This window comes from Centruroides vittatus, unplaced genomic scaffold, assembly GCF_030686945.1.
Source record: "Centruroides vittatus isolate TY-2023 unplaced genomic scaffold, ASM3068694v2 scaffold_899, whole genome shotgun sequence".
Lineage (NCBI taxonomy): Eukaryota > Metazoa > Arthropoda > Arachnida > Scorpiones > Buthidae > Centruroides > Centruroides vittatus.
The window spans coordinates 38,830-62,798 of NW_027122719.1; the positions used below are offsets into that span (position 1 = coordinate 38,830).

Consider the following 23,969-nt stretch of genomic DNA (forward strand, 5'->3'; position numbering starts at 1 on the left):
TTTGCCTAAGTCATTTTAGAAACATTTTAAAAAGTAGGCAAAGCCAAACCTCTTTGGATAGATATTTTACCAAGCGACCTCTATCTAGTGAAGGAAAGAAAGCAAAAAGAGGTGAATAAAAAATTTAAAAAATATATAAAACAGAAAATATTAAAAAAAATTAGTGTTAAGTTATTTTTAGTTATTGATACATTATGTTATGTAAGTTAAGTTTTAGTATCATTTCCCTTCTCCCTCTTTTCCGCCACCAGTTTACACCTCCATCGTCGTCTATCCTCAAAGGTAAAGTGCGAATAAAGCTACATTTTTTTTTAATCAATTGTTATTCCATTATGGTTATTTATACATTTACAACTACAAAACGCATTTTTCAGTGTTTTCTTTACTAAAGTTATTTTTTCAATGTACTACTTAGCATTAATTTGAGTGTTTTTTTTCGTGTTGGAACGGATTATTTGGTTTTACATGTAATCATATGAGGAAAAATGATTCACCTTATGACATTTTCATGATAGTTTAGGAACGGATTAATTTCGTATTCTGAGGTACTACTGTAATGTGAAAAACTAAAACAAATATTAAAATTTTTATTAATAAAAAGTATTTAATATACAGCAAAAAATTTTAGTTTTCTAGAAAAGTTTGAACAGTTTGTTTATAAATTTAAAAAAATTGAAATTTATTTTATTAAATGTCTAACAAAAGTTATCTTTATGCTAATTAGTCTTTTATATTAATTTCTTATTGCTTTTAGTATTTAACGCTATATTAATTCTTTATAAAATGTGTTTTTGGTATGTATTTTGGAGTGTCTAGAACGAATTAATTGGATTTACATTGATTCATATGGAAATAATTGCCTCGGTTTTCATTGGTTTCGAATTTCGCCGATTGTTTTCTGACGGATTATCGACGAAAACTGAGGTATCACTGTATTTATATACTTACTTTTTTAAACTATCTTGGCTTTTATTTAAATTATTTTTTTCATTATTCAATTTACCTCTCATGGGTAAAATATTATATTATTTAAATATTAACAAAAAAGGTTAAATTAAACAATTGATATGTTAAGGTAATATTGTTATTGTATAAAAGCATTAAGATTAAAGATAAGATAATTAGCATAAAGATAAAAGCAATGGAATTGTTCGGCTAGACACGCGTGGTCTTATCTTGTAGAAGCTAGTTGGACACGAGCTTCTAGCCTACATCGCCCTGTAGTAAAGTGTGACGTAATTGTCATGTAATAGTAGTTGTATGCGCTTATGATGATCTTATCGAGGAAATAATGCCTTCCGGGAATTCCGTTTAAGGGTTACTGGCCCCTATTCAGGCGTTACAGACGTGGAGAAAACCCGGAAAACTTCACGTGGCCAGCCCGCCCTGGCAAAGCGCGAACCCATGACTGAACTCCCAGTGTTCAGCAGACGGAACCGTTGGCCAATGGTGGGCCGTCGCGGGGTAATATTCACACGAGAAATAACGCCACACTGCGCCGGAAAACGCGTGGGTCGCCCTTTGTATTCGCAAAATTAGCAGCGAGGTCACTTGAGCACGCTGACGAAATCCGAGGCAATCGACGAAAACAGAAATTTTTCGCGAAAAAATCGACGATAACCGAAGTCAACAAAAACCGAGGTATTACTGTTTAAATAAACTTTATTTAAAAATTCTGTTTTCTAGTCTTTAATTCAGCAAAATTATCAATTATTTCATCATAATTAATATTATCCAAAGCATTTTGTTCGATGTATAAAACAGCTAAAGAATTTAATTTTGATTCATTCAGTGAGTTTCGTAAATAATTTTTTACACGTTTTAATACTGAGAATGACCTTTCACCAGATGCATTTGATATAGGCAAAGTTAAATATATTCGTAATAATATCTCTGTATTTGGAAATGTTGACACTATTTTTGTGCTCTTTATAAATTGCAGCATATCAGATGGCAACGTTAAATTTTGGCTTTTGCAAATTAATTTAAATTGCAACAATTCCTCGTCCAATTCTTCAGTATCAATGTCGCCACTGTACCATTTTTTTAGCAATGCGGTATTAATTGATACGTCTTCGTCGTCAGCTATGTTTGTATGAAGAGTTTTAAAAATTTCATCAATATCTTTGTAACTTTTGCTTCTAACTTTTAATTCAAGAGATATTTTATCACAAATTACGTAGAAACAATTTCGCTTAAACATTTCTTGGTTCTGACAAAAACTTACATTTCCCTCATCATTATAAGCATCATCAAAGAAACGTTTTCTTTTTTGGGACCTTTTTCCAAAATCACAATACACTTTTATTTCTGACGTGCTTAATGCCTCTGCTTCTATTTCCAGAAATGAACTTCTTAAACTATTAACGTAATCATATAAATTGTCAAAAATATTTACTGCAAAAGATAGTGGCAAAGTAGGATTTTGTAAGGATTGACTGCTTGCATTTATTCTGGAAAGAATTTTATCCCAAATAACTGTTAACAAAATGAATTCTAAAGTATTCATTTTGTTTGCTATTTTTCGTGATTCTTCTTTAACAGAACATTTCTGAGATTCCTCTAAAGATATTTCAAGAAGAGCCCTTTTTATTTGGTCGAACCCAAAGCGAATTGCCTTAACTGCATCAGCTCTACAAGACCATCTCGTAATACATAACTTTTTTACTGTGAAATGTTTATTATTTGTGGCAAAAGCTTTTTCTAAAATGTTCCACCTATACGTAGAAGCCGAAAAAAAGGTATAAATGATTTCCAGTAAATTAAAATATGTTATTGCCTGCAAGCATGATTCACTAGCACTATTTATTACTAGATTTAATGAATGCGAAGCACAAGGAACGTAATGGGCTGTTTCACTATGTCTTTTAATGCGGTTTTGGAGCCCATTGTATTTGCCGGACATATTTGCTGCATTATCGTAGCTTTGTCCTTTACAATTGCTAATATCAAGTCCTAATTTTGCAATATTCTGTAAAAGTTCATTTTCTAATGATTCCCCCGAGTGAGAATAAATGGGAATAAATCCAAAAAATCTCTCGATTGGGGTTCCATCTTCTAATAAATAGCGCAATATAAAAGTTAATTGGTCTACATGTGTTATATCAGGAGTAGAGTCAATTATTATAGAAAAATATTTGGCAGCTTTAACTTCTGTCACAAATGTTTCTAACATTTTCTTGTTCAATATTTCAATAAATTCATCACAAATAGTCGAAGAAAGATAACTCACGTTGCCTTTTCCAGCTGATCCATATTGTTTTATATGCGATGCTAAAAACTCATCAAATTCTGCCAAATATTCTAGAGCTCCAATGTAATTCCCGCTTTGACATTCAGAAAAAAGTTCATTAGAGCCACGAAATGCCAGAGAATTTTTAGCTAAAAATTTTATTGTTGCTACCACCCGCAGCAGTACTTTTCTCCAGTATTTTTTTTTCTAAATACCTTTTTTCAACTATAGTATCTACACGTCCCTCAACTGAATTTCTTCCTATCAAAATTTCAATAGAATGCCTATGATCAGTAGAACGTTCATGTTTTTTTACTCTTACACTTACATTTTTCCAGTCCGAGAAGCCTTCTGTAAAAACGGTTCTTTTGATCGCAAATATCTTGCAAACATAGCAGTAAATTGCTTTACTTCTTGGGCTATACACTAACCATTCTCGCTCAATTTTTTCACCGTTTGCCTTGTTACGAGTAAAAATATTTTTCTTTAATGTCCGAGTTACAGTTTTTCCACCTTCTGTCACTACTTTTTTAGCGGTGTGTACAAGAGAAATATTTGACGATGGTTTATTTTTAAGCAAATAATGTTGCATGTCTGTTGTTAAATTTAAAGGCCATAATGAAATGTCCAAATTGTCAAAAACTAAAATATCATTAACGGTATTTGATCTACCTTCTATATTTTGTATTTCTACTTCATTAATTGCATTTTCGTTTTTCTTCTCAACCTCTGGTATGTTTTTGGCTTCTATATTTTTCATTTCAACTACTTCAATTATATTTTCATTGTTTTCTATCTTTTCTATTTGTACTTCTTGATTTTCACTGTTTCCAGAATATTCACCAACGTCCTTTTCTTCAGGCTCAACTTCCACATTGATATTGTCTACTTTTGTATGAATAAAATATTTTAGCAGAGCGTTTCTATGTTTATTTGCTTCTTCCTCCAACTTCTTCTTACACTTTCTTTTCTCAGAACCCGAAGCGTGATGATAATTCATTTTCTCTAATATATTAAAATTTATAATTTAACAAGCTCAAATAATAAAAATTATAAAATTACAGTAGACCCCCTATAACACGGGTTCATATAAGACGGATTCGTATAACACGCTAAAAGAGGCTCGTACCAGATAACACGGTAAAAGAATGAGTCAGATTGTCATGGCCGACTCCTGTCTCAACAAGATTGGTCGAATCTGGACCAATAGTGGGCATTGTACAAACCGTTGAGTTTAACCCTTCGTCACGCGCGCGCTCAGTCAAATCGAAATCACGCGCGCTCGGTCAATTCGGCACCAATTTAAAAAATTAATTAATAAAAATTTAACATCGGAAAACGGGTATTTTTACTTTAATCCAGTTTATTAATATGTTTGTAATCGAATTCAATCAAAAAAGTTTTAATTCCATCATAATTTATTGATGATTTTAATTTTTTAATATTAGAAGGTAATTAGCATAAATTACAAAGTGTCGTGTTTCATCTTCGCTCCCGTTCAAGTTTATTGCTCTAGGCACGCGCCGATGTTTGTTTTTAGTTCTACTGGTGATTAGGCTTTTATTTCAACCTCGTCCGTTTTGGTTACAGAAGATGGTGAGACGGGCGTCACGTGATCGCTTACCTCACATTTTACCACAGAAATTACCTTACCTTGAAAGTTTTATTTTTTTTCTCGATTTTAATTATTATTAACTATCTTTTTTTGATGGATTCTCATACTTATATGTGTTATGAAGTTGTAGATATTTTTTTTATTAAGTTTTACAAATTTATGTTTTTTTCTTCGATTTTTATATATAAAATATACGAAAATTCAGATATTTATTAAAATTTATCAGAAATGCTAAACTATAAGTACAGTGTGTTTTACAATACTATTACGAACAGATATCGTCAATTATTTTATAAACATATTTATAATTTTAATTTTTATAAATTATTTAAATTGATGCAACGCGAAGCGCTCAGAATCAATTAATTACTGTCGCGCGTTATTAAAGATGGCGATGGGACTCGATTCAATTACTTCTTCATTTCAGATGTTAATTAAAAAGTGTTATTTTCATATAATATTAAATAGTGTATGTTTATTATAATTAATAAATCTATATAGGAATAATATATATTAATTACTGAGTGTATTTAAAAAATAAAAAAAACGGAACAAAAATATAATAGAAAAAAAATGTTTATACTATACCAAAATGTTTTTTACATCTATTCTATTAGATCTATAATAATCCTAACGATGGTGGACTTCACGCCGATCTCTGAATAAGCAAGAGACGAGAAAATTGACATCCAGGCGACACTTAACGCCTAGATGTCAATTATCTCGTCTCTTGCTTACATCTATTCTACTTTCAATACAAGAGTTATATAAATAATAATTAAGATAAACAGCATAAATTGGTAATACAGATAAAATTATATTATATATTATTTATTTATACATTTAAATATTCATTTCTATTATTCGTTTATACATTTTACATTATACAATGCTAAAATTTTATGTACATCTTGTATTGCAAGAATTATAATTAACGTATGCAAAAAAAGTTAATTTTTTATTTTCTGGGTTAGGCATAAGGGGTTGCTTTCAGTGACTTGCAAACAGGATTTTTTAGATGCAGTATTCAACAAATAAACAATTTTTATTGATATATATATCTATAAATATCGTTCATTTGTTGGACACTATTCAAAAGGTCCTGTTTGCAAGTCACTGAAAGCAACCCCTTATGCCTAACCCAGAAAATAAAAGAAATACAGAAAAATAGGTAATATAAAAAATGAATACGTTCATATAGTATTAACTTTCTAATTCTATTGTTCTTTCTGAACTTTCTATACATGACTTACATAAATTATGTGAGTGCTCACCACAAATGTATTTATTACATCGAAAACATTTATTTGTCGTCTTTCTGCCCTTTTTATAACCGCAATCAGAACAGGATGATCGCTTCCGTGATGTTGATGCTGCAGATGTGGATGCCGCAGATGTGGATGCTACTGATGTTGATGCCGGTGATGTCCCTGTTGATGCTGTTGTTGATTCTGATTCCGATTCTGATGTTTCATGTTGCAATTTAGAGAATTGAAGGGCTGCCGTTCTAATGTTTCTGGGTAAATTTTCTTTTTGTGCACGTAATTTTAATTGCGGAGTCATTAGTTCGATCGATAGCAGTTTCATGAAGTGTCTTCTGCGTTGATTTTGTGGAAGTTTATTATTCAGATAATAAATGACATGAGAATTTACGGCCGAAATATTTAGCAAACTATAAAAAATAACAAGGGGCCAGCGTCGGCAGTATCTTGCGCAATTATAACGTGACGCCAGTTTATCAACAACGTCGACGCCTCCCTTTGTAAGATTGTAAAACGTTACGATTTCGGGTTTGTTTTTTTCCTCGGTTGAAGAATCAATGCTATTGTTGTGGTGTAAAGTTGATAGTAAGAGAGTTACTTTATTTCTTTTGGGAGAATATGAAACTAAAGTACACTTTTTTTGGAATCCAAACATGCTACTGAATACAGTTCTGTTTCTCGAAGTAATGAACTCTGGCGGTATTTCTCTTTTATTTTTTTTTAAAGTACCGACTGACGTCAGCTTTATGTCTAATAATTTTAATGCAAGTTCGTAACTCGTAAACCAATTATCAAATGTTATATTCCTTCCAGAGCCTGCTACGGGTTTACATAATCTTAACACAACATCTTTAGGAGAATTACTTGTGAAATATTGGCCCTGCGGTTGCATTCCCGCATATACTTCTAAGTTGCTACTATAAAAAGTCCTTGAATCTGTCAAGGCAAAAATTTTTATCCCATATTTTGACGGCTTGCTTGGAATATATTGCCGGAATTGGCATCTGCCCTTAAATGCCTCCAACATCTCGTCTATAGTTAAATATTCCGATGGGCAATAATTCTTTTGGCAATTAGTAACAAATTTCTCAAAAAAATCTCGCACCGCAGCGAGTTTGTCAGTATTACGACGATCATTTCTAGTAGCTTTATCGTCAAATCTTAACGCTCTTATTAGAAAACTAAATCTTTTCTCTGACATCACAGGTTTTATAATTTCTATTCCGAAACCATCGGAGGTCCAAATATCTCGTAAATTTACTGTATTTAATTTCATCACCGCACATGCAAACAATATTCCTATAAAAGCTTTTATTTCACAAATATTTGTTGAGATGGCATCACGCTCGCGGCTAAATTTTTCTTTTATTCTCTCTATATACTTATTTGTATTTTCGACAATATGATTTAATATATCGTCATCAAAAAATAACTTCCAGCATTCCGAAGGTGTTTTGACGAACTTTGCTCTTCCATTTGGGCCAGGCAAATGAGTTATAATATTTTCTTTCTCTCTCCTCTGAGTTTGAAGGGGCATTTCCTTATTCCACCTAGTTACACGGTCTTTACCCATAAAAAATGAACCAGAAGTACTAACCTCGTCTAGGTCTGAACAAGATTGTTCAGATTCAGAGTCCGATTTTCGCTGCTCCAAAATATCATCCTCTTCCTCCGAAGAAAAAACATCATCATCATCTTCAATCATCTCTGTTATCTCCGAAGATGAAAGCAAGTAAAAATTACTTTTATCCATAGCGCTGTTTTAACACAATCGTAAAAAAGAAGAACTATACTCGAAACCAACAACAGCAACAAAAACAATGACGAGCTAATGCGAAAAAACTGCACTTATATAGTATCAGAGTAAAAAGTCACGTGACAGAGAAGGGAGAGGACTAAAATTTACCAAATATGGAAATATGTGAATAGGGTTCCTTATTTGGTAAATTTTTTGTAAGCTCCCTTTTCTGTCACGTGACTCAATAATTACTGCCCTAGACCAAGCCTAACCTTGTTTGGGAATCGAAGTTTTAATTCAAAAAAATACAATTTGACAGGAGATTGATTTATTTTATTTATTTGTAGTTTGGTATCATCTTACGAAGTTTTATGACAGTAGTTCCAATAAAATTTTTATTTATTTAAGTAATTATAATTATTATTTTACCTATCATTCAGTGTTTTTACGGCAAAAATTGAAAATTTTAAAACATTCCATTTCTGGATTCATCTGAAGACAGGTACTAGAGTTATACCATTTATTTGAAAGTTTATTTACATTCTTAGAACAATAATACATATTTGAAAAGACGGCAAACAAAAAAAAAACCCTCATAAAACCCATATGATCTATAAGTATTAAACCAACAGCAATAAAAGAATATTCCAATTCATGAAAGACAAAATATAGGGGAAAAAATGTATTTTATAAAACTTAACATTTTCGATGCTACATTTTTATGTGCATAGTTCATATGTATTTTACAAGCGATTTTTTATATCGTCTATTGAAATGTGTACTATTGTACATGTGAGATTCCAGACAGGGTCCAAATACCTCGCAAAACGTAAGAGAAATAGAAAAATTTCTCTAGAAAAAGGACTGTGTAACATCAATATGTCGTGAAGGTACGAAATAAACAACGTAAGTCGCAGGTGTGACTTGATCATAGGTGTTAAATGTCAAACAGAAAGATTGAACTTCGACTTGGACGCTTGTATCAACGACAAAATTTATATAAAACGCAAAAACAGCATGGCCGGGGAGAAGAAAAAACAATCGCGTGATGGTCATAAAAATGTCATTACATCCTCGATTTCTCTACTATCTAACAGAATAAAATACTCGTTGGTGTAATAAAAAATGAAATTTTTATTATATTTTCTGTAATTTGATTTGTAAATGCAAAAATTAAACTTAAAAAACATCAACTCACTATAAATAATTTTATTTATTGACATCAGATTTATTAAATTTCACGAAATTGTATTATTTTTAACCTCAGAGTAGTAAAGCTTGTTTTTTCTAGCAAAAATAATAGACTCGCTAGTCCTCAACTGTCAAAAAGAAGAAACTACTAATCGCTTTATTACTTTGTTTTCAAAAACTCCCCTTTCTATCAGCTGATAGTAAAATGGCTAACAAATTGTTTACTTTCACTTAGAAAAATGTGATGATGTCATAAAACTTTATAAAAACATTTAAAAATACCAATGGAAAAATTTAAATTATTTCTGATCAAATTTCAGTTTATTAGAAGTAATTCACTTTAAAATAACGCCATTATAAACAAAGAAGCGCGCGCGCGCGCCACCGCTGCGGCTATTTTTAGTAACAACAACTGGCGGGAAATTTGAAAATTGAAATCCGAGATAACGCGCGCCATAGTGCCGATTTGGCACCAATAATTAATTAAAAATAACGGAACGCTTTAAGCAAAAAATGAATAGCGCATCATAAAATTGAAGAAAAATTAGACAGGTAATAATTTTTTCAGATTTTTCGGACAATTAGAATTTTTACACGAACTAATTAAAAATCGATTGGTGCCGAATCGGCACTAGGCACGTGACGAAGGGTTAAACAAGCGGCGGACCTACTAAAAAACATTTATTATTCAACAGTCATAAAAATTATATTTCTATTAATGACGTCTCCAAAGTTCAGTGAATTTTTCGCAGAATAACTTATCGGGAAACACGCGTCCGCCGTTCGATGAGCCGCTCCGCGACGAAAACAAGCTTAAGCATGGGCGTGTTCAAACGGTGCGCACTCGGTAAGTATTCCTACAATTTTTTGTTTATAAAATAGTTTATATGGATTATTTCCAAAAAATTATACGTGGTTTGGAAATGTTCGAGTCAAATTAGTCTAGAATCGATTAATTTTATGGAAGAAAACCTTTCAAACAGCCGTACCCACTAAACTGCACGAGTGCCCAGCTCATAAATTTGTAAAATCTAAGTGACTCGTACAACACTGAATTCATATAACACGGAACGTATCTACCGTGTTATACGGTTGTCTACTGTATTATAATAATGGTAAATGACCTACCTCTGAACCTCAACTACAGTAGAAAAGTAAAGAATTCAAAATTCACACTTGCAACGAACTTCACACTGTTCAATACTAGGGGCGCTCCTAGCTACTATTTAAATTAACAATATAAATATTATTGTTACAGAATGACTCTGCTGCTACTAGATTTACAGACATTGCCAAAATCGTCCACAAGGTCACCCCAGCGATGATTTTCAGCTTTTATTCAGTATAATTCAGTATATTATTATTTTTATTTGCAATAGGAATTTATTATTTATAAATGCCCACTAGGGGGCGTCCCGGGCAGCTAGTTTAACAATATTTCGCAGGATGTTAGAAAACGTATAGTTAATATTATTCTTATCGCTATAAAAAAATTCGAAATTATCGGAAGAATTACTTTCAATAAGAAGAAACATAAGAACATATTTTCTTTAGATTTTAGAATTCATAATAACGATATAAAAAGCAATATGTTTTTATTTATTTGTTTATTATATACAGTTGTCCAACAGAAAAGTAAACTATCTTATTTACAAATCTTTTCAAAATACAGTAGACAGTTCGACCGGGCCCTTCAAAACACCGGGCCCTAGACATTTGCCTCATTTGTCTATTCGATGATCCGGCCCTGGGTCAAAGAACTTTTTACAATAATAATAAATATATATATATATATATATAAGGTAATTAGGTTTTTAGTAGTTATTGGATTTGTCTTATCAATTTATAAATACAGTAGAATTAAATCTATTTTGTAGAATAAGTATACTTAAAAAATAAAAATGTATTTTCTTCTGCCATTGGGATAAATAGAGGAACTTTTCAAGATTTTTTTAAAGTCATTACTATTCAACATATCTCCAACAGATTATATAGAATTTAATTAAATATTTCTATGAAAACACCTTGAAAATTGATACACTAGATAAACTTCAACAGAGTTTTTTGTTGTGTAGATTATACTGTGTTAATTCACTATTGTAAAATTCATTTACCGCTGAAGTTTAACAGATTTGCAGACTATTGTAACTAATTTAATTAGTGTGAATTAAAATAAACAAAAGCTATGGTTTTTATCACATATATTATAATGTACATTTTGGGAGAATAACTTATCAAATAAACTATTCTTATATCAAAAATGTTAACTGTAATATATTTTTAAAACGATACGCATCTTCCTCTCTACAGGAAGATGAGTGTCGTTTATCGAAAAATACAGTCACAGTTGGCGATGCTAAAGACATATGCTGACATCTTTTGAATAGTAACTAAACTAATATTCTTTTCTTACCGTATAGTTTTCTGTTTCATAATAAGTTAAGTTTATGACGCCAAGTAGTTTACATTTAAAACATATTTTAATATTATTTACTTTTGAAATCTTGTTCAGTAAATTATCTTATTTACAATCTATGAAATATTTTTATTTGTGTTATGGTATAATGGCACAATGAAGTGACTTTCATTCCATCTTTTATTCAGTTAGGCTAGTTTTCCATCTTATATTCTTCTAACTGAATAAAAGATGGAAAAAAATTACAACACGGTTTCAATAGAATCAACATTTTTATTTGTCTTTAAGTAGGTAGGCTATAGATGTCAACGTAATACACACACAAACAGCCATCAAACGTTAAAAACAGAACGTGAAACATACTCGTGTCCTGCTAAAATAGTCATTAAATCTTCTACAGAAAATCCACATGTCAAGGAAGTTCTGTGTCAGCTTAGTATAATACCAACTAATAAAACTTTAAAATAAAAAAAATACAGTATGTTACGTTATTGCCCAATAGACTGTATTTTTTACAATAAAATTTATGATTAATGAAATTGAACAGTTGTTATGTTGTATGCCTTGTTATCACATACAGGCCATACGAAATCGCCCAATTATACTGTAGAGCAGAAAACTACTACTGTGGCAAAAGCTATTTGAGAAAAGATTAGAAACGCTAAGACTATAACTAATGTGGTTATATGGCTTCGATCGTCAATAGAATACACAGAGGACTTTGCTTTGTGTATTTTGCCTTAGATTTGACTTATTTATTTTGATGTAAAGTTATTGATGATATTTGTAAAATATCTTTCGTTTTATTGTGTATTATATAAGATTGGTTTTAAAAACTAGCAGTAAAACAAAATCTAGTGCTAATTTATTTGATAATTTTGATAAAAATTACGTAATAATTTCTCATTTTCATAAACAACAAACTTGTGAAATCAGTAAACAATAAATTAGATTATTATATTTCTTGTAAATTATTGCAATTTTATAATTAGTATTTTCACAATTTTTAGCAGAGTTTTTAAAATTGAAATAATAATGTTATTAAAAAGCTTACGGACCTGGAATTTTTGTTTATAAAAATTATAATGTGATCTCAATTTACGAGTATTACACGAGAATTCAATTCAACTAGTTATTTTCTTTTATTCCTCTTATTCCGATATTTCACAGAATATTCTAATTACTAATATGACGAAATTTAAATTATTTTACTCTCCGATTAGCTGGTTCGTACGTTTCGGCCTCTATTTTCTTTGTTTAATTTATACCAGCGGTTCCCAATTTGTGTTCCGCCAATAAAAATTTGATTTTCCACAATAAAAATCCATTGAGTCCAGTGATGTATGAATGTGCCAATGCAGATTTGGAATGTGAGGTGTAATTGTTCTAGTCGCGGATCGAATGACGATACGATCATTCGATCCGAGACCATACACGCCCTAAAGTTATTTATAGTTTTATATACAGGTATACAGTGGGGAGCGATTTCTCGGTAACGAAACCAACCGAAATCATGATATAATGTTTGACAAACTAATGGAAATCATAAAAACAGTAAAACATAGATTAAAGCCGCTTTACCAAATAACACAATACTGTGTACTCGTTCACTAGGGGCAGTATTATTCGTTCAAACATTGTTGTACACTTTAGTAAATTTTATCTCAACATTAACTACAAACTCTTCTGTCGGTGATTAAAATTTCATTAATTACTTCTTTACTTCTTTTTTGCTTATTTATTGTCTTAACTAACTTTTTCTGTTACAAAAATATATAACAAATTTCGTACAAGATGTCAGACTTTATGTATACTAATGTATATGAGCAAAATTCTGAAAGCTTAATTTCCTGATAGATTTTTATGTAAAAAATTTAGTTCAGAATATAAATGGAGTATGCATTATGTTCAAATCTATCTTTAAATTTGGTTACAGATCTATACTTATGAATGTAAATAGGAAGATTGGTGGATTGCAGAGACGGGTTTTAGATATCGACTACATTTTTTTTTGTGATTCGTGATTTCGTTAAAATCACGAAAAAACGTATTGCAAGAACGACGTTTCTTGAAGATCGCGATTTACATAGCGGTTAGAAACTGGTTTTTAAACAACTTCCTAAAACTGGTCTGTGGTAGGTTTAGATAGTGATTTTCTCTATCGAAAATGAAAATCGCTTTTTAATTTTCCTTTGTCGTCGCGTAAAATTTGATTAAGAATGAATGAAATTCGTATTTTTAGATGCTATTAACGAGATAGAAATTTTAATATCATTATGAAAGTTTCGTATTTGTAGTAGGCTACTTATTACAATACTTTACGCTTAATTTTCATTTGAAATAAACAAATAAGGATAAATTTATGTAATAACTCTTTCGTAATCATTTTCTTTTTTCCCTTGAAGGTAATGCTATTTTCGTTTATAGCTTGAGCAGTAATTTACTCTGTTTTCATTTCCGTCATCATTACCATTATCATAATTACACGATTTCCAATCAGTCTTCCTAACATGGTTATGCAAACAGTAGCAAGGAATAATGACATTTGGAACTATAGCTACGCGTGTTTTATCAACATTTAAGGCAGCTAAGTTTTGACATCAAAATATCAAATGAATGTTCAATAGCCGCAAGAGTAGAACTATGGGAGAAATTATAATATTTTTGCTCTGGAGATAAATGCTCGTTATCTCTAAATGGAGTTAATAAAGATAAGCAGAATCACCAAAAAAATAGTAGGCTACTCTGATGTTATAAATGAAAAATCTTCTATTAATTTTCATCGAAGAGGACTGACTCAAAGCACACGGGTATTCTGCACAATCTGCAAACACATCTATAAATATATTATCACAAATGCAGACAGCTTGTAGAATCACAGATGAATCTCCCTGAATAAATGGATCTCTATAGACTATGTTTCGGAGGTTTACACAAGATATATGTTTCATCAATAGCTCCTACAATTCTTAGAAAGTGCTGCTTTGCTTCAAAAGCTCCTGAAATTTTAGGATATTGATGATTTGGTGGCCATTGAATAAAGTCTTTCAATTAACAAATAGTAACAATTGTGGCTAAATCTCATAGTGTGTGCTACATTTCCACAAACCAAATCGATCTGCAATTTTCTTGAGAATATCAGAAATATATTATAGTTATTGAAATAAGAAAAAAATGTAAGTAATAATAACTTAATATTTACCTAAAACTTTTGATTTTCCAAATTACACAATCTCATAAGAAGTTTTTATTTGGAAGGATTGTTATTACTTTTTTCCTGCACCATCTCTAAAGTTTTCAATTTATATGATATTTCTTTAAATAATAACTGCAAACAAATTAGCTTTTTAGTTTTATAATACACATGCAATTAAGTCTATCACAAGTTATATATTATTTATTTATTTATATTTATATATTATAGAAACAAGCGCTGCGTTACAGAACACAACCCTTGCCTCTGTAATCGGCCCATTATGTTGGTGTATAAAAATCCAAGGTAGGATTTAAGGCCTAGGCAAATTACGAAATTGCCTAGAGCTTTAAATCGATTTGTAAAACTGCATATAAATAAAAGAAAAAGTGTAGGCCTATAGTGAATAATATGACAGTAAATTTACAGCTTCTCCGAAAGAATTCACTAGTAAATAGGCTAGAACAAACGAAATTATTAACTCTTCTTCCAGATCGCAATTTTTGCTTAGGGCTAAAAATTTCCTTAATTCGGTCCTGTATAAATCTATAATTGGATCTGTTGCATTCATACACATTAATTTACTTCAGTTTTGGGTTAGTTCATTGAAATATTTTACGTTTTGCTTGGTAATTTCATTATTATTTCGAAATGACTGTGTTCATAGTAACGTAAAAACGAGTGTGAAACGAGCCTTTACATTATAATTGAATCGGATTGAACTGTCTTGCAAGGCTTTGTATGCTACATCTTAAGCTTAAATTTTGCTAATTATAAAATAACGTTGACTCATAACTTTATTTGACTGACAAGAACGAATTATTTAGATATGGCAAACTGCTTAACAGAATCACGAAAGCCTAAACTGCTTAATATTTTCGTCCCGTACCGATAACCGATATATCAAACAGAAATCATAAATGTTTACAATATGTGTACATATTTTAAATTTTTCAATGTCGATTTACCGAATAAAAATACCGATTTTTACCAACATTGTTGAATATCGATATCTGTTGACAATGATAAATATCGATAATATATTAATAAACGATAAGTATCAAATTGCAAATTTTACTCCTTGTTTTTGGACAATTTTGGTATATTTAATTACGTTCTCAGTGATGTATTTACACATACCTCCATTAGTGCAACCTGTTTACACTTTATCAGCTATGTAACTGAGGACTAAACGCAAGTTTATGACCATCGAGAGTTGCAACATTTCCTCTAGAATTTTTAACACTAGTACAATCTGACATCTTGAGACAATAGTTATGTTGAAAGTAGAGTTGATATTTCTCGAGATGAAAATCAGAGGGTTCTATCTGACTTACAGGCAATTTTAAAGCGGAAGAATTTGGAATTTTACCATCTTTTGCGGATGGAATCAAATTTTCATGCCAAAAACTTGCCTCTAGGTATTTACTGCTCATAAAATGACAAAAACCTTTGGTTCTCTCCTCGTAATTTGAATAACAGTAAATAATGATATGCAACGTTGTTAATTGAAGTCGGTATTTTATCAGTTTCGGTATATTGACATTCTAACATTTAAAATATCGATATCGATATTGTATTTTTCGGTTTAGGTTTGTTATATTGGCACAGCACTATTCAAAGAGAATCAATGTAAAATTTATTAAAACTATGAAGTATATTGTAAAACTAAGAGAGTAAAAATAGTTGCAATTATAGTTTGCTTATCGGTACGCGCAAGGTAGTAACAAAATAGTAAATAAAAACTTTTGCCTTTCCTTTTCTCGTTTTTGGCTAATGCTGTAATCGCCAATAACCTACGTACTTCTAGTAAGAGCAGACAACTGTGCTGTTGGTATTTTTTAAAAATACTTCATAGTCTCTCTGTCGGCATTAGCTCAGTGATATAAACGGACGGTCATATAAACCATATTTGTCATAAATGTTTTAAAAAAGCCTTAAACTCACCCCATGGATCCGTTCTTCGTTTAGCACAGCCCTACTAACTTTGCAGCACGATAGGCACGAGGACATTTGAATAGTTTATGTGCTATACGAGTATGTAATCAAAACCAATTCATATAATAATATTAACATCAAATTTTCGAACAATTCATTTTTAATGGAGAAGATTCTGATAAATAGTTATATCACACATAGTTTTATGATTACAAAACTCTTTCAATATGCCAGTTTATTCAATTATAGTAGAGTGGACTAAGTATCTAAGTACAGTACATATCAGTCTGACTGATATGTTAAGGTCGAAAATTATAATCCAAAAACATATTGATGAAATTTTGGTAAGAACTTGTTGAAAATAAATATTTTAAATAAATAGACATTTTTATTACTGATGAACTTCTGGTTATGAATGAGGCTTAAGTACAATACATATTGGTACAGCAGGCACGGATATGCGTAACTTACATTTACAAAAATGTATTGTGTATTTTAATTTAATTTCAATTATTTTGCTGTTATTTTATTTTATTTGGTATGTTTCGATGATAGAATAAATCAGGTCTACAAAATAAAAATTACATTTGACTTTTATAAAAAATTCTTTTTAAAAATTTAATTTTTACCTGTTCCAAATAGAAACGTTAGAAAATCTATTCGTCTACAATATGTTTTAGATTAAAAAACTATTGATAGGGAGATAATTTGGGATACTATAAAGTCAATCCTCACTTAACGACCGCTTGGACTTACGAGCAGCTCTCCATCTCAAGGCGGGGAGAGCTGGACGCAAGCCCTTTCTTAGTCTTAGTCTTGTTCCATCTGTCAGTCAGTATTCACCACACAAAGCATTCGCAATCTCCAAGACTATGGATTTCGTTTATAAATTTATTCAATATTGTGTACCCCGTAACTCCAAACACACTGTAAATCAAGTATAGGCGTTCTAAGTTCAAGACAGTATTTCACAAGAAATGTAGGAATAAATACAAATAATTTGTAAGTATTATAATTTTAAAATAGAAAAATAAAAAGGAAATACGAATTCTGAATGAATGTTAGAATATGAACAATGGAAGCCCGAAAGAACATCAACAACGAAGTTACTATTGAAAGGAATTAATATCCATTCTTCGACGGCCGAATCCAAATTTTCGACTGTATTTTATTTGTTTCGGATTTCTGAAGGACGAACAGAGTACAGAGATAAATACGCCGGAAGTATGCAACTTTATCTAATTGCATAACTAATAAAGGAAGATAAAGGTTTTAAAATTACTGTTTTCTAGTTTCAATAATTTTCGTCGTTCTGCTTGGATTGTATAAAGGTTTATTTTTATACAACAATAGAAATCAATTGAAATGTTAAAGAACGAGGAAAACTCAAAGACGGTAAGTTTACGAGCGATATCTGCATTTGCAATTTTGAACATGATTTAACATTAAATATATTCTGTAGTAAAATATTCTACACTTATCTGATTGATCCAATGGACATACTCGTACACGGGGAAATTGAGTATATTTCCTGTTTAAACAATCAAATCAACGTGGGTGTCAGATAAGTTACACCTGTTTTATTTGACAATCATTCAAACATAAACTTAAAAAAATTATTTCTTATACATAATACTATATTGAGAAAACATCATGATGATGCACTCCATTGTGAAGCACAAATATACGGTTTCTCAATAATTAAATGATGAAATGTAACTAAAAAATCCATAAAAGAAGTGGAAAATTATTATCATTTCTTTTGTTTAACACCCCTTCATGTGTACAAAGTAAAAAAGTATTATTATACTATAAAATTAATTTACAAACATCGTCAATTTAGCATTAAAAAAGACGATATTTGGCATATGTGGACAAGAATTTATTCATAAATAAATTAAAATTAAAATTATTATTACTAATTAGAAAACGTGTGTTAAAATAATCTCTACCTACATAAGCGTTGATCAATCGCGTATAACTAGGCCTATAGATAAATAAAACCGGATAAAATATATTTAACATTTTAATCAAAATTTCCTTCTTCCATATTTAGAAAGATTTTCATAAAAATGAAATATATTTTAAATTTTCATTCGGATATAATCGTGCGTGTTCTAATTTTAGTACTCGCATTATAAACATTTATCAAACTGTAGATATTTTGATAAATTCCTTAAAATATATTTTCGTTTCAGATATTTTGCTACGAAAGATGGCGGCAGAGATAAATAACGCAACACAGTTTTGTTCCGTTTATTATATTAATTGCCGCATTAAAAAACCAGCTCTATTCGATGTTGGATTTATGATAATCGTTGCTAATCACAGCTGTTTTTAAACTACAATAAAGATTTTATACGAAGCAATGGTTTAAAAATCGATAAATTCCATTCTTATCACAATCTCAGCAATTTCATTCTAAATGTATAAAGCCTAGCCTGGCATTTATGTTAATGTAGTACCTGCTAATATATATATACATATACACACCTATATATACAGGCGTAACAACGATAAAGCGAGAATTTAATCTGTAATATCAATACCGGAATGTATAAGTATAGAACTGCTGTCAAACGAGGAAAAATGTATTTTTTTTAACGGAAGAAAAAAATGGAAACGAGTAAATGATTCTTTTCATCCTTCAAAAAACCACATTCACTTTCAAAATGCAGCTTGAGGGTCGTCCATTGACCCAAGATGGAGATCGCTCCAAGTAGGTCACGCACCTTATCTTCGAAAGCTCTCGTTTGCCAAACTTTCTATACATTATACGACGTCATTAACATAGTGAAAATGATTTTTAAAAAATTTAAAATATACTTAAATATCTTTTTATTTCTGCTAACATCTCCTTTGATTTTTATTATTATTTTTTTTTTGTCATCTGCTTAGATCAGCTACATCAGAAGTGTTTGATTTTAAATTGCATTTTAATTCTATCTTAACCAGTTTTCATTCGTTAAATATGTATTTATACACATGTATCGAGTAGAATGTAAATAAATTTCGTTTAAAGTACATTCTAAAAATATATAATAAAACTAGACTAAATAATTTTCGTATTTTATAAATATTTTAGTTATTTTACATAAATATCATTAAATAAAAAAAAATATTAAAATTATAATTATATATTCGTTATTTTTTGAATTTTTCGTCCACAATGGGCTTGAAAAGAGCCTTTTTAGTACCCTTTGGGTACTAAAAAATACCCTTTTCAAGTCCATTGTGGGTTAGGTCAGCCACAATGGGTTAGGTTTAGTATTGAAGGACGAGGCACGACATATCCTGGACAGATCATTCCCGAAAAATTCGTGGGCTTTTTCGACTGTTCGAATTCGATTCCGGGTCCCCCCCAGAGTGGTAGGTTAACGCATGAGTAGCCTCGTCCATCTGGTCTGCAATTCCCATTATTTTAATAAAATAGATAATAGTTTACAGCAATTCTTCTTATATTATGAAATAATTTTATTATGCGTATTTTTTACATCATTTTTATCAGAAAAAGTATTTTATTAGTTATTTATTAAAATTGCGATACCTCAGCAATCAATATTATCTGCAATCCAGTTAATTATCAACAAGGTTAAACTTATTACGTAACACGAGGGTCTTTACCACGAATACAACGTGTATTTAAATTTTTAAATAAATTTTAATATAATCGAGTAGCGTTAATTTTATAAAATAAAGTTTAAACATGTTTTACGTTAATTAAAATAATCTGTAAAAAGGCGGAGTAAACGAGTCGTGGCGTCAACAGCGTGCAGAAAGTTGATTGGTTCCGTTATCAAAACTTGTACGATGGTGACGAAAGTTGGCAGACTGATCTCAACTGTTGGCATCGGAAGATGTTTTCACTCTCGTCTCTACTCATTTTGTTAATCAATTTGACTTTTCTGTGGTGCTACGTTGTAGAGGATACAACGAGTGCTGTTGATAATTGGCAATTACAACGACCCGCGATTACTTTCGATCCGTCGGATAAACTCTCCATCGTCGAGGGAGAGAGTGCTAAAGTTACGTTTGTGATCAAGGAAGGTAACATTACGTCTACATCTTCGTCCGAATTAATGGAAAAAGTGGTACTCGGCGTTAGAATAACTGCCGTTCCCGAAAAAACAAACATTATAGAAATTGTAGGGAATACAACGTGGACGATGTGTTTGCATTCCGGCGAGGAAAAAAATCACTCGTTTACTGTTAATGGAATCTTTTTAGGTTACTCTAAAGTTTACATTACTTTGTTTCCTTTCGGTGGCGATTGTATCGACAACGCGACAACAAAAAATTATCAAAATAACAGAGATTGGTACGGAAAAGACGATGCGGTTGAAGTGGTTCCTACCACTATATATAAATATGATTATTTGGTGAGTGTTTCTCCTCGTCCTTCCCTCTTAGCTGACCTATTTACGGGACTTATGGCTTTAATTATATCAATTAATTACATAAATATGGGATGTCAACTAGATTTAAAATCTATTTGGGAAGTGTTAAAGAAGCCGGTGGGACCAATTATAGGATTCTGTTGCCAGTTCATCTTCATGCCTTTGGTAAGTGATTTCCTAATTTTGTATTATTATTTTATTTAAAATTGAGGAAGTTATCGATCTAAATATTTCATTGATTTAAAATTATGGTCAAATTATTAACCAATTACTTTAAATCATTTAATAATTTGATGCTCTATCCGAACGAAATTGTGGAATTTAAATAATTTTAAATTATCTATTGTTTAAAGTCAAGATGATATATTTTACATTGACAATAGTATCTTGACGCATTTGATAGATTAATTTATTTCAGTGATTTACTGCTAAATTGTCAAGGAGCTGCATGATATTTTTATGTAATAAAATTAATAATTACAGGAAAAATCATCCCGTTCGTTAAAACTTTCCTATTGTTCTTTTTTCAGTTCAATTGTTTGAGCTATGCTACTTCCCCTATTGACTGTTAAACATGAGCAGTAACAGTTCAAATTAAGTAATATTTTTTTCCTTTATTAATTTACAATTTGAAAAAAAAATCAAATTTTAAAAGCAAGCTTTAATTACATATTTTAAAGTAAATTACAGAAGTTAACTTTTATCCTGTATTAGGATATATACACTACTTAATTTCCTTATTTACATTACCTTAATTAATCTTTAGATTATTTTAAAACAGTTTATAAATTTTTATAATCGCCCAAAATACTGTTTTTTCAAAAGAAAATGAAAAATTTAGTCCACGTTTTACGAAAAAACAGGAAATATTTTTAGATCAGAACGCAGTGAAAGTGTTTTTACTTCAGGAAAAATGAAAATAGGACTACGGTACCACCTTCGGAAGTTGTATTTATTGTTCCGTTCTTGTTTTGTGCAGGAGGAAAGTTGACTTTTTTAAGATTTATATTGTTCAAATAATTAAAATCGAAACGTGTCATTGTAATTAACAATGTTGAGGAAAATTTCCATGTCCTAAATTGAAGCGATAAATAAATTATAAATCGTCGATAATGATTAATTATGCCCAACATTAATACACTGTAAACGTTTTACATCTTTATTTAGATGAATTATAATAAGTGCACCTGTATATTCTATAATTCTCTTCTAAGTCGATAAGCAAAATATAGTTCCGTTTCTAGCACAAGGACTTATTAAGTAGAAAAATCTATATTTGTAATCCTTAAAACTTGTAATTCACTCGAATATATTATATTAAAAAAGACTAATGTACTGTACATCTTGTCCATAGGCATCTTACGGGATAGGATATTTATTATTTGAAGATACAAATCTTCGTCTTGGACTTTTCACGCTTGGTTGTTCTCCAGGAGGAAGCATGAGCAATTTCTGGACACTTTTATTTAATGGAGATCTGAATTTAAGCGTTACCATGACTTTTATTAGTACGGTAGCAGCTCTAGGTAATTGTATTTTTACTTATAATACAGATAATTAAGGTATTTAACACGCTAATATTTGGACCGGTACTTATTCATCTCACATTGCAGGCCAACTTGCAAAAACTTGATGAATATTTGTTACATTTTTCAAGTAGTGAGCATGAAAAAAGTAGCAGTCTACAATAGGAGAAATGTGTTATAAAAGTTCACATTTAAATTTACGTTTTGTTTTGCAGGTATGATGCCTCTATGGATATTTACGTTAGGATCGAGTTTATTTAGAAACGGAAAAGTAACGTTACCATATCTGAATTTATTTGGTTCACTCGTTCTATTGACGTTACCCATTGGAATAGGGATGCTAATTCGGAGATACAAAACAAAATGGGCTAATTTTTCCGATAAAATAATACGCCCTTTTACTATTGTTTGCATCTTGCTTGGAATCGGAGTAGGTTGTTACGTTAGTCTTTATATTTTATTAATGTTTACGTGGAAAATCGTTTTAGCAGGTTTGGCAGTGGCGTGGGGTGGTTATACTTTCGGTGCTCTGGCAGCTTGGATGAGCAGACTCGAACGAAAACAAATCATTGCCGTGGCAATAGAAACAGCGTTTCAAAATGGAGGAGTGGCATTCGTTTTATTACTTTTATCTCTACCTCAACCGGATGCTGCGTTAACGGCTGTACCAGTTGTAGCTCAGTTAATAGTAACTGGTTTACCTATGTGGTTTATATTACTTGTTACCAAGTTGGTTACTTGTTGTAGAAAATGTTCAGACAAAAATAACAACGTAGAAAAGAAACCCGTCGAGGATAGTGAAGATATTAAGACTCCCGAAAAACTTAGTATAGAGACAAAAATGTAGTTCGTCAATAGAATTCACTGGAGGTTTTACCAATAGATCTAATGTTTAAACAGGTGATGACTAATATTTATTCGTCACAGCTGTAGAAATTTAATCGGTGAAAATTGAGATCTGTAAAATGGTACGACAGGAGTAAAGTTTTCGTAAAAGTGATTTTATGTAAAAATTTCGTATCTTTTTAGATTCAAAGAATTATAAATCTACATCAAATCTTGTATATAAAAAATGGATTTTTACATATTTTTCGTAGAAATTAACACAATTTTATACTTTCACAAATATATAAAATAGCCTATATTTTGCAAAAAATAAAAAAATAAAAAAATAATTGCGTTTTGATAAACAAGCTGCACCAACGAAATTCGAAATAGAATTAATTCAAAAAATTGGTTAAAGTTTTGATTTAATTATTGATATGTAGCTAAATGGCATCATTGGCTTCAAACATTATACATATATACAAATATACATACATATATATGTATATAGTGTTTGTATTCATGTATTTATTTATATATGTATATACGTATTTCTTCACTTCCTCTGTGACGTTTGTTTATTTTTGTCTTTCGAAACAAACGCTCAAGTCACATATCTTTCGTAAAATTAAAACA

The 23,969-nt window shown here is 30.6% G+C and overlaps 3 protein-coding genes across 3 annotated transcripts; 1 reads left to right on the forward strand and 2 right to left on the reverse strand.

Annotated features, from left to right (window-relative positions):
* Positions 1–1,666: 1,666 nt before the first annotated feature.
* LOC136990294 (zinc finger MYM-type protein 1-like) lies at positions 1,667–4,232 on the reverse strand. The gene is made up of 2 exons (XM_067288681.1): positions 3,448–4,232; positions 1,667–3,326 (listed from the first exon to the last, which is right to left on the reverse strand). The coding sequence occupies exons 1-2, from the start codon at positions 4,230–4,232 to the stop codon at positions 1,667–1,669; spliced, it is 2,445 nt and encodes an 814-aa protein (XP_067144782.1).
* Positions 4,233–6,050: 1,818 nt separating this feature from the next.
* LOC136990295 (piggyBac transposable element-derived protein 4-like) lies at positions 6,051–7,862 on the reverse strand. The gene has a single exon (XM_067288682.1). It carries the CDS (start codon positions 7,860–7,862, stop codon positions 6,051–6,053), a length of 1,812 nt encoding a protein of 603 aa, XP_067144783.1.
* Positions 7,863–20,403: 12,541 nt separating this feature from the next.
* On the forward strand, positions 20,404–23,508 carry LOC136990268 (ileal sodium/bile acid cotransporter-like). The gene is made up of 3 exons (XM_067288652.1): positions 20,404–21,147; positions 22,337–22,508; positions 22,724–23,508. The coding sequence occupies exons 1-3, from the start codon at positions 20,443–20,445 to the stop codon at positions 23,353–23,355; spliced, it is 1,509 nt and encodes a 502-aa protein (XP_067144753.1). The 5' UTR covers positions 20,404–20,442; the 3' UTR covers positions 23,356–23,508.
* The last annotated feature ends 461 nt before the right edge of the window (positions 23,509–23,969 follow it).

What these genes read in the sequence shown, in the direction of transcription:
- LOC136990294 (XM_067288681.1), bottom strand. Translation starts at nt 4,232, where the DNA reads ATGAATTATCATCACGCTTCGGGTTCTGAGAAAAGAAAGTGTAAGAAG. An exon ending in GATACTATAGTTGAAAAAAG is followed by an intron (nt 3,327 to 3,447) that starts GTATTTAGAAAA and finishes TGAATGTCAAAG; the next exon opens with CGGGAATTACATTGGAGCTC.
- LOC136990295 (XM_067288682.1), bottom strand. Translation starts at nt 7,862, where the DNA reads ATGGATAAAAGTAATTTTTACTTGCTTTCATCTTCGGAGATAACAGAG.
- LOC136990268 (XM_067288652.1), top strand. Translation starts at nt 20,443, where the DNA reads ATGTTTTCACTCTCGTCTCTACTCATTTTGTTAATCAATTTGACTTTT. An exon ending in AGTTCATCTTCATGCCTTTG is followed by an intron (nt 21,148 to 22,336) that starts GTAAGTGATTTC and finishes TCTTGTCCATAG; the next exon opens with GCATCTTACGGGATAGGATA. An exon ending in TAGTACGGTAGCAGCTCTAG is followed by an intron (nt 22,509 to 22,723) that starts GTAATTGTATTT and finishes TTTGTTTTGCAG; the next exon opens with GTATGATGCCTCTATGGATA.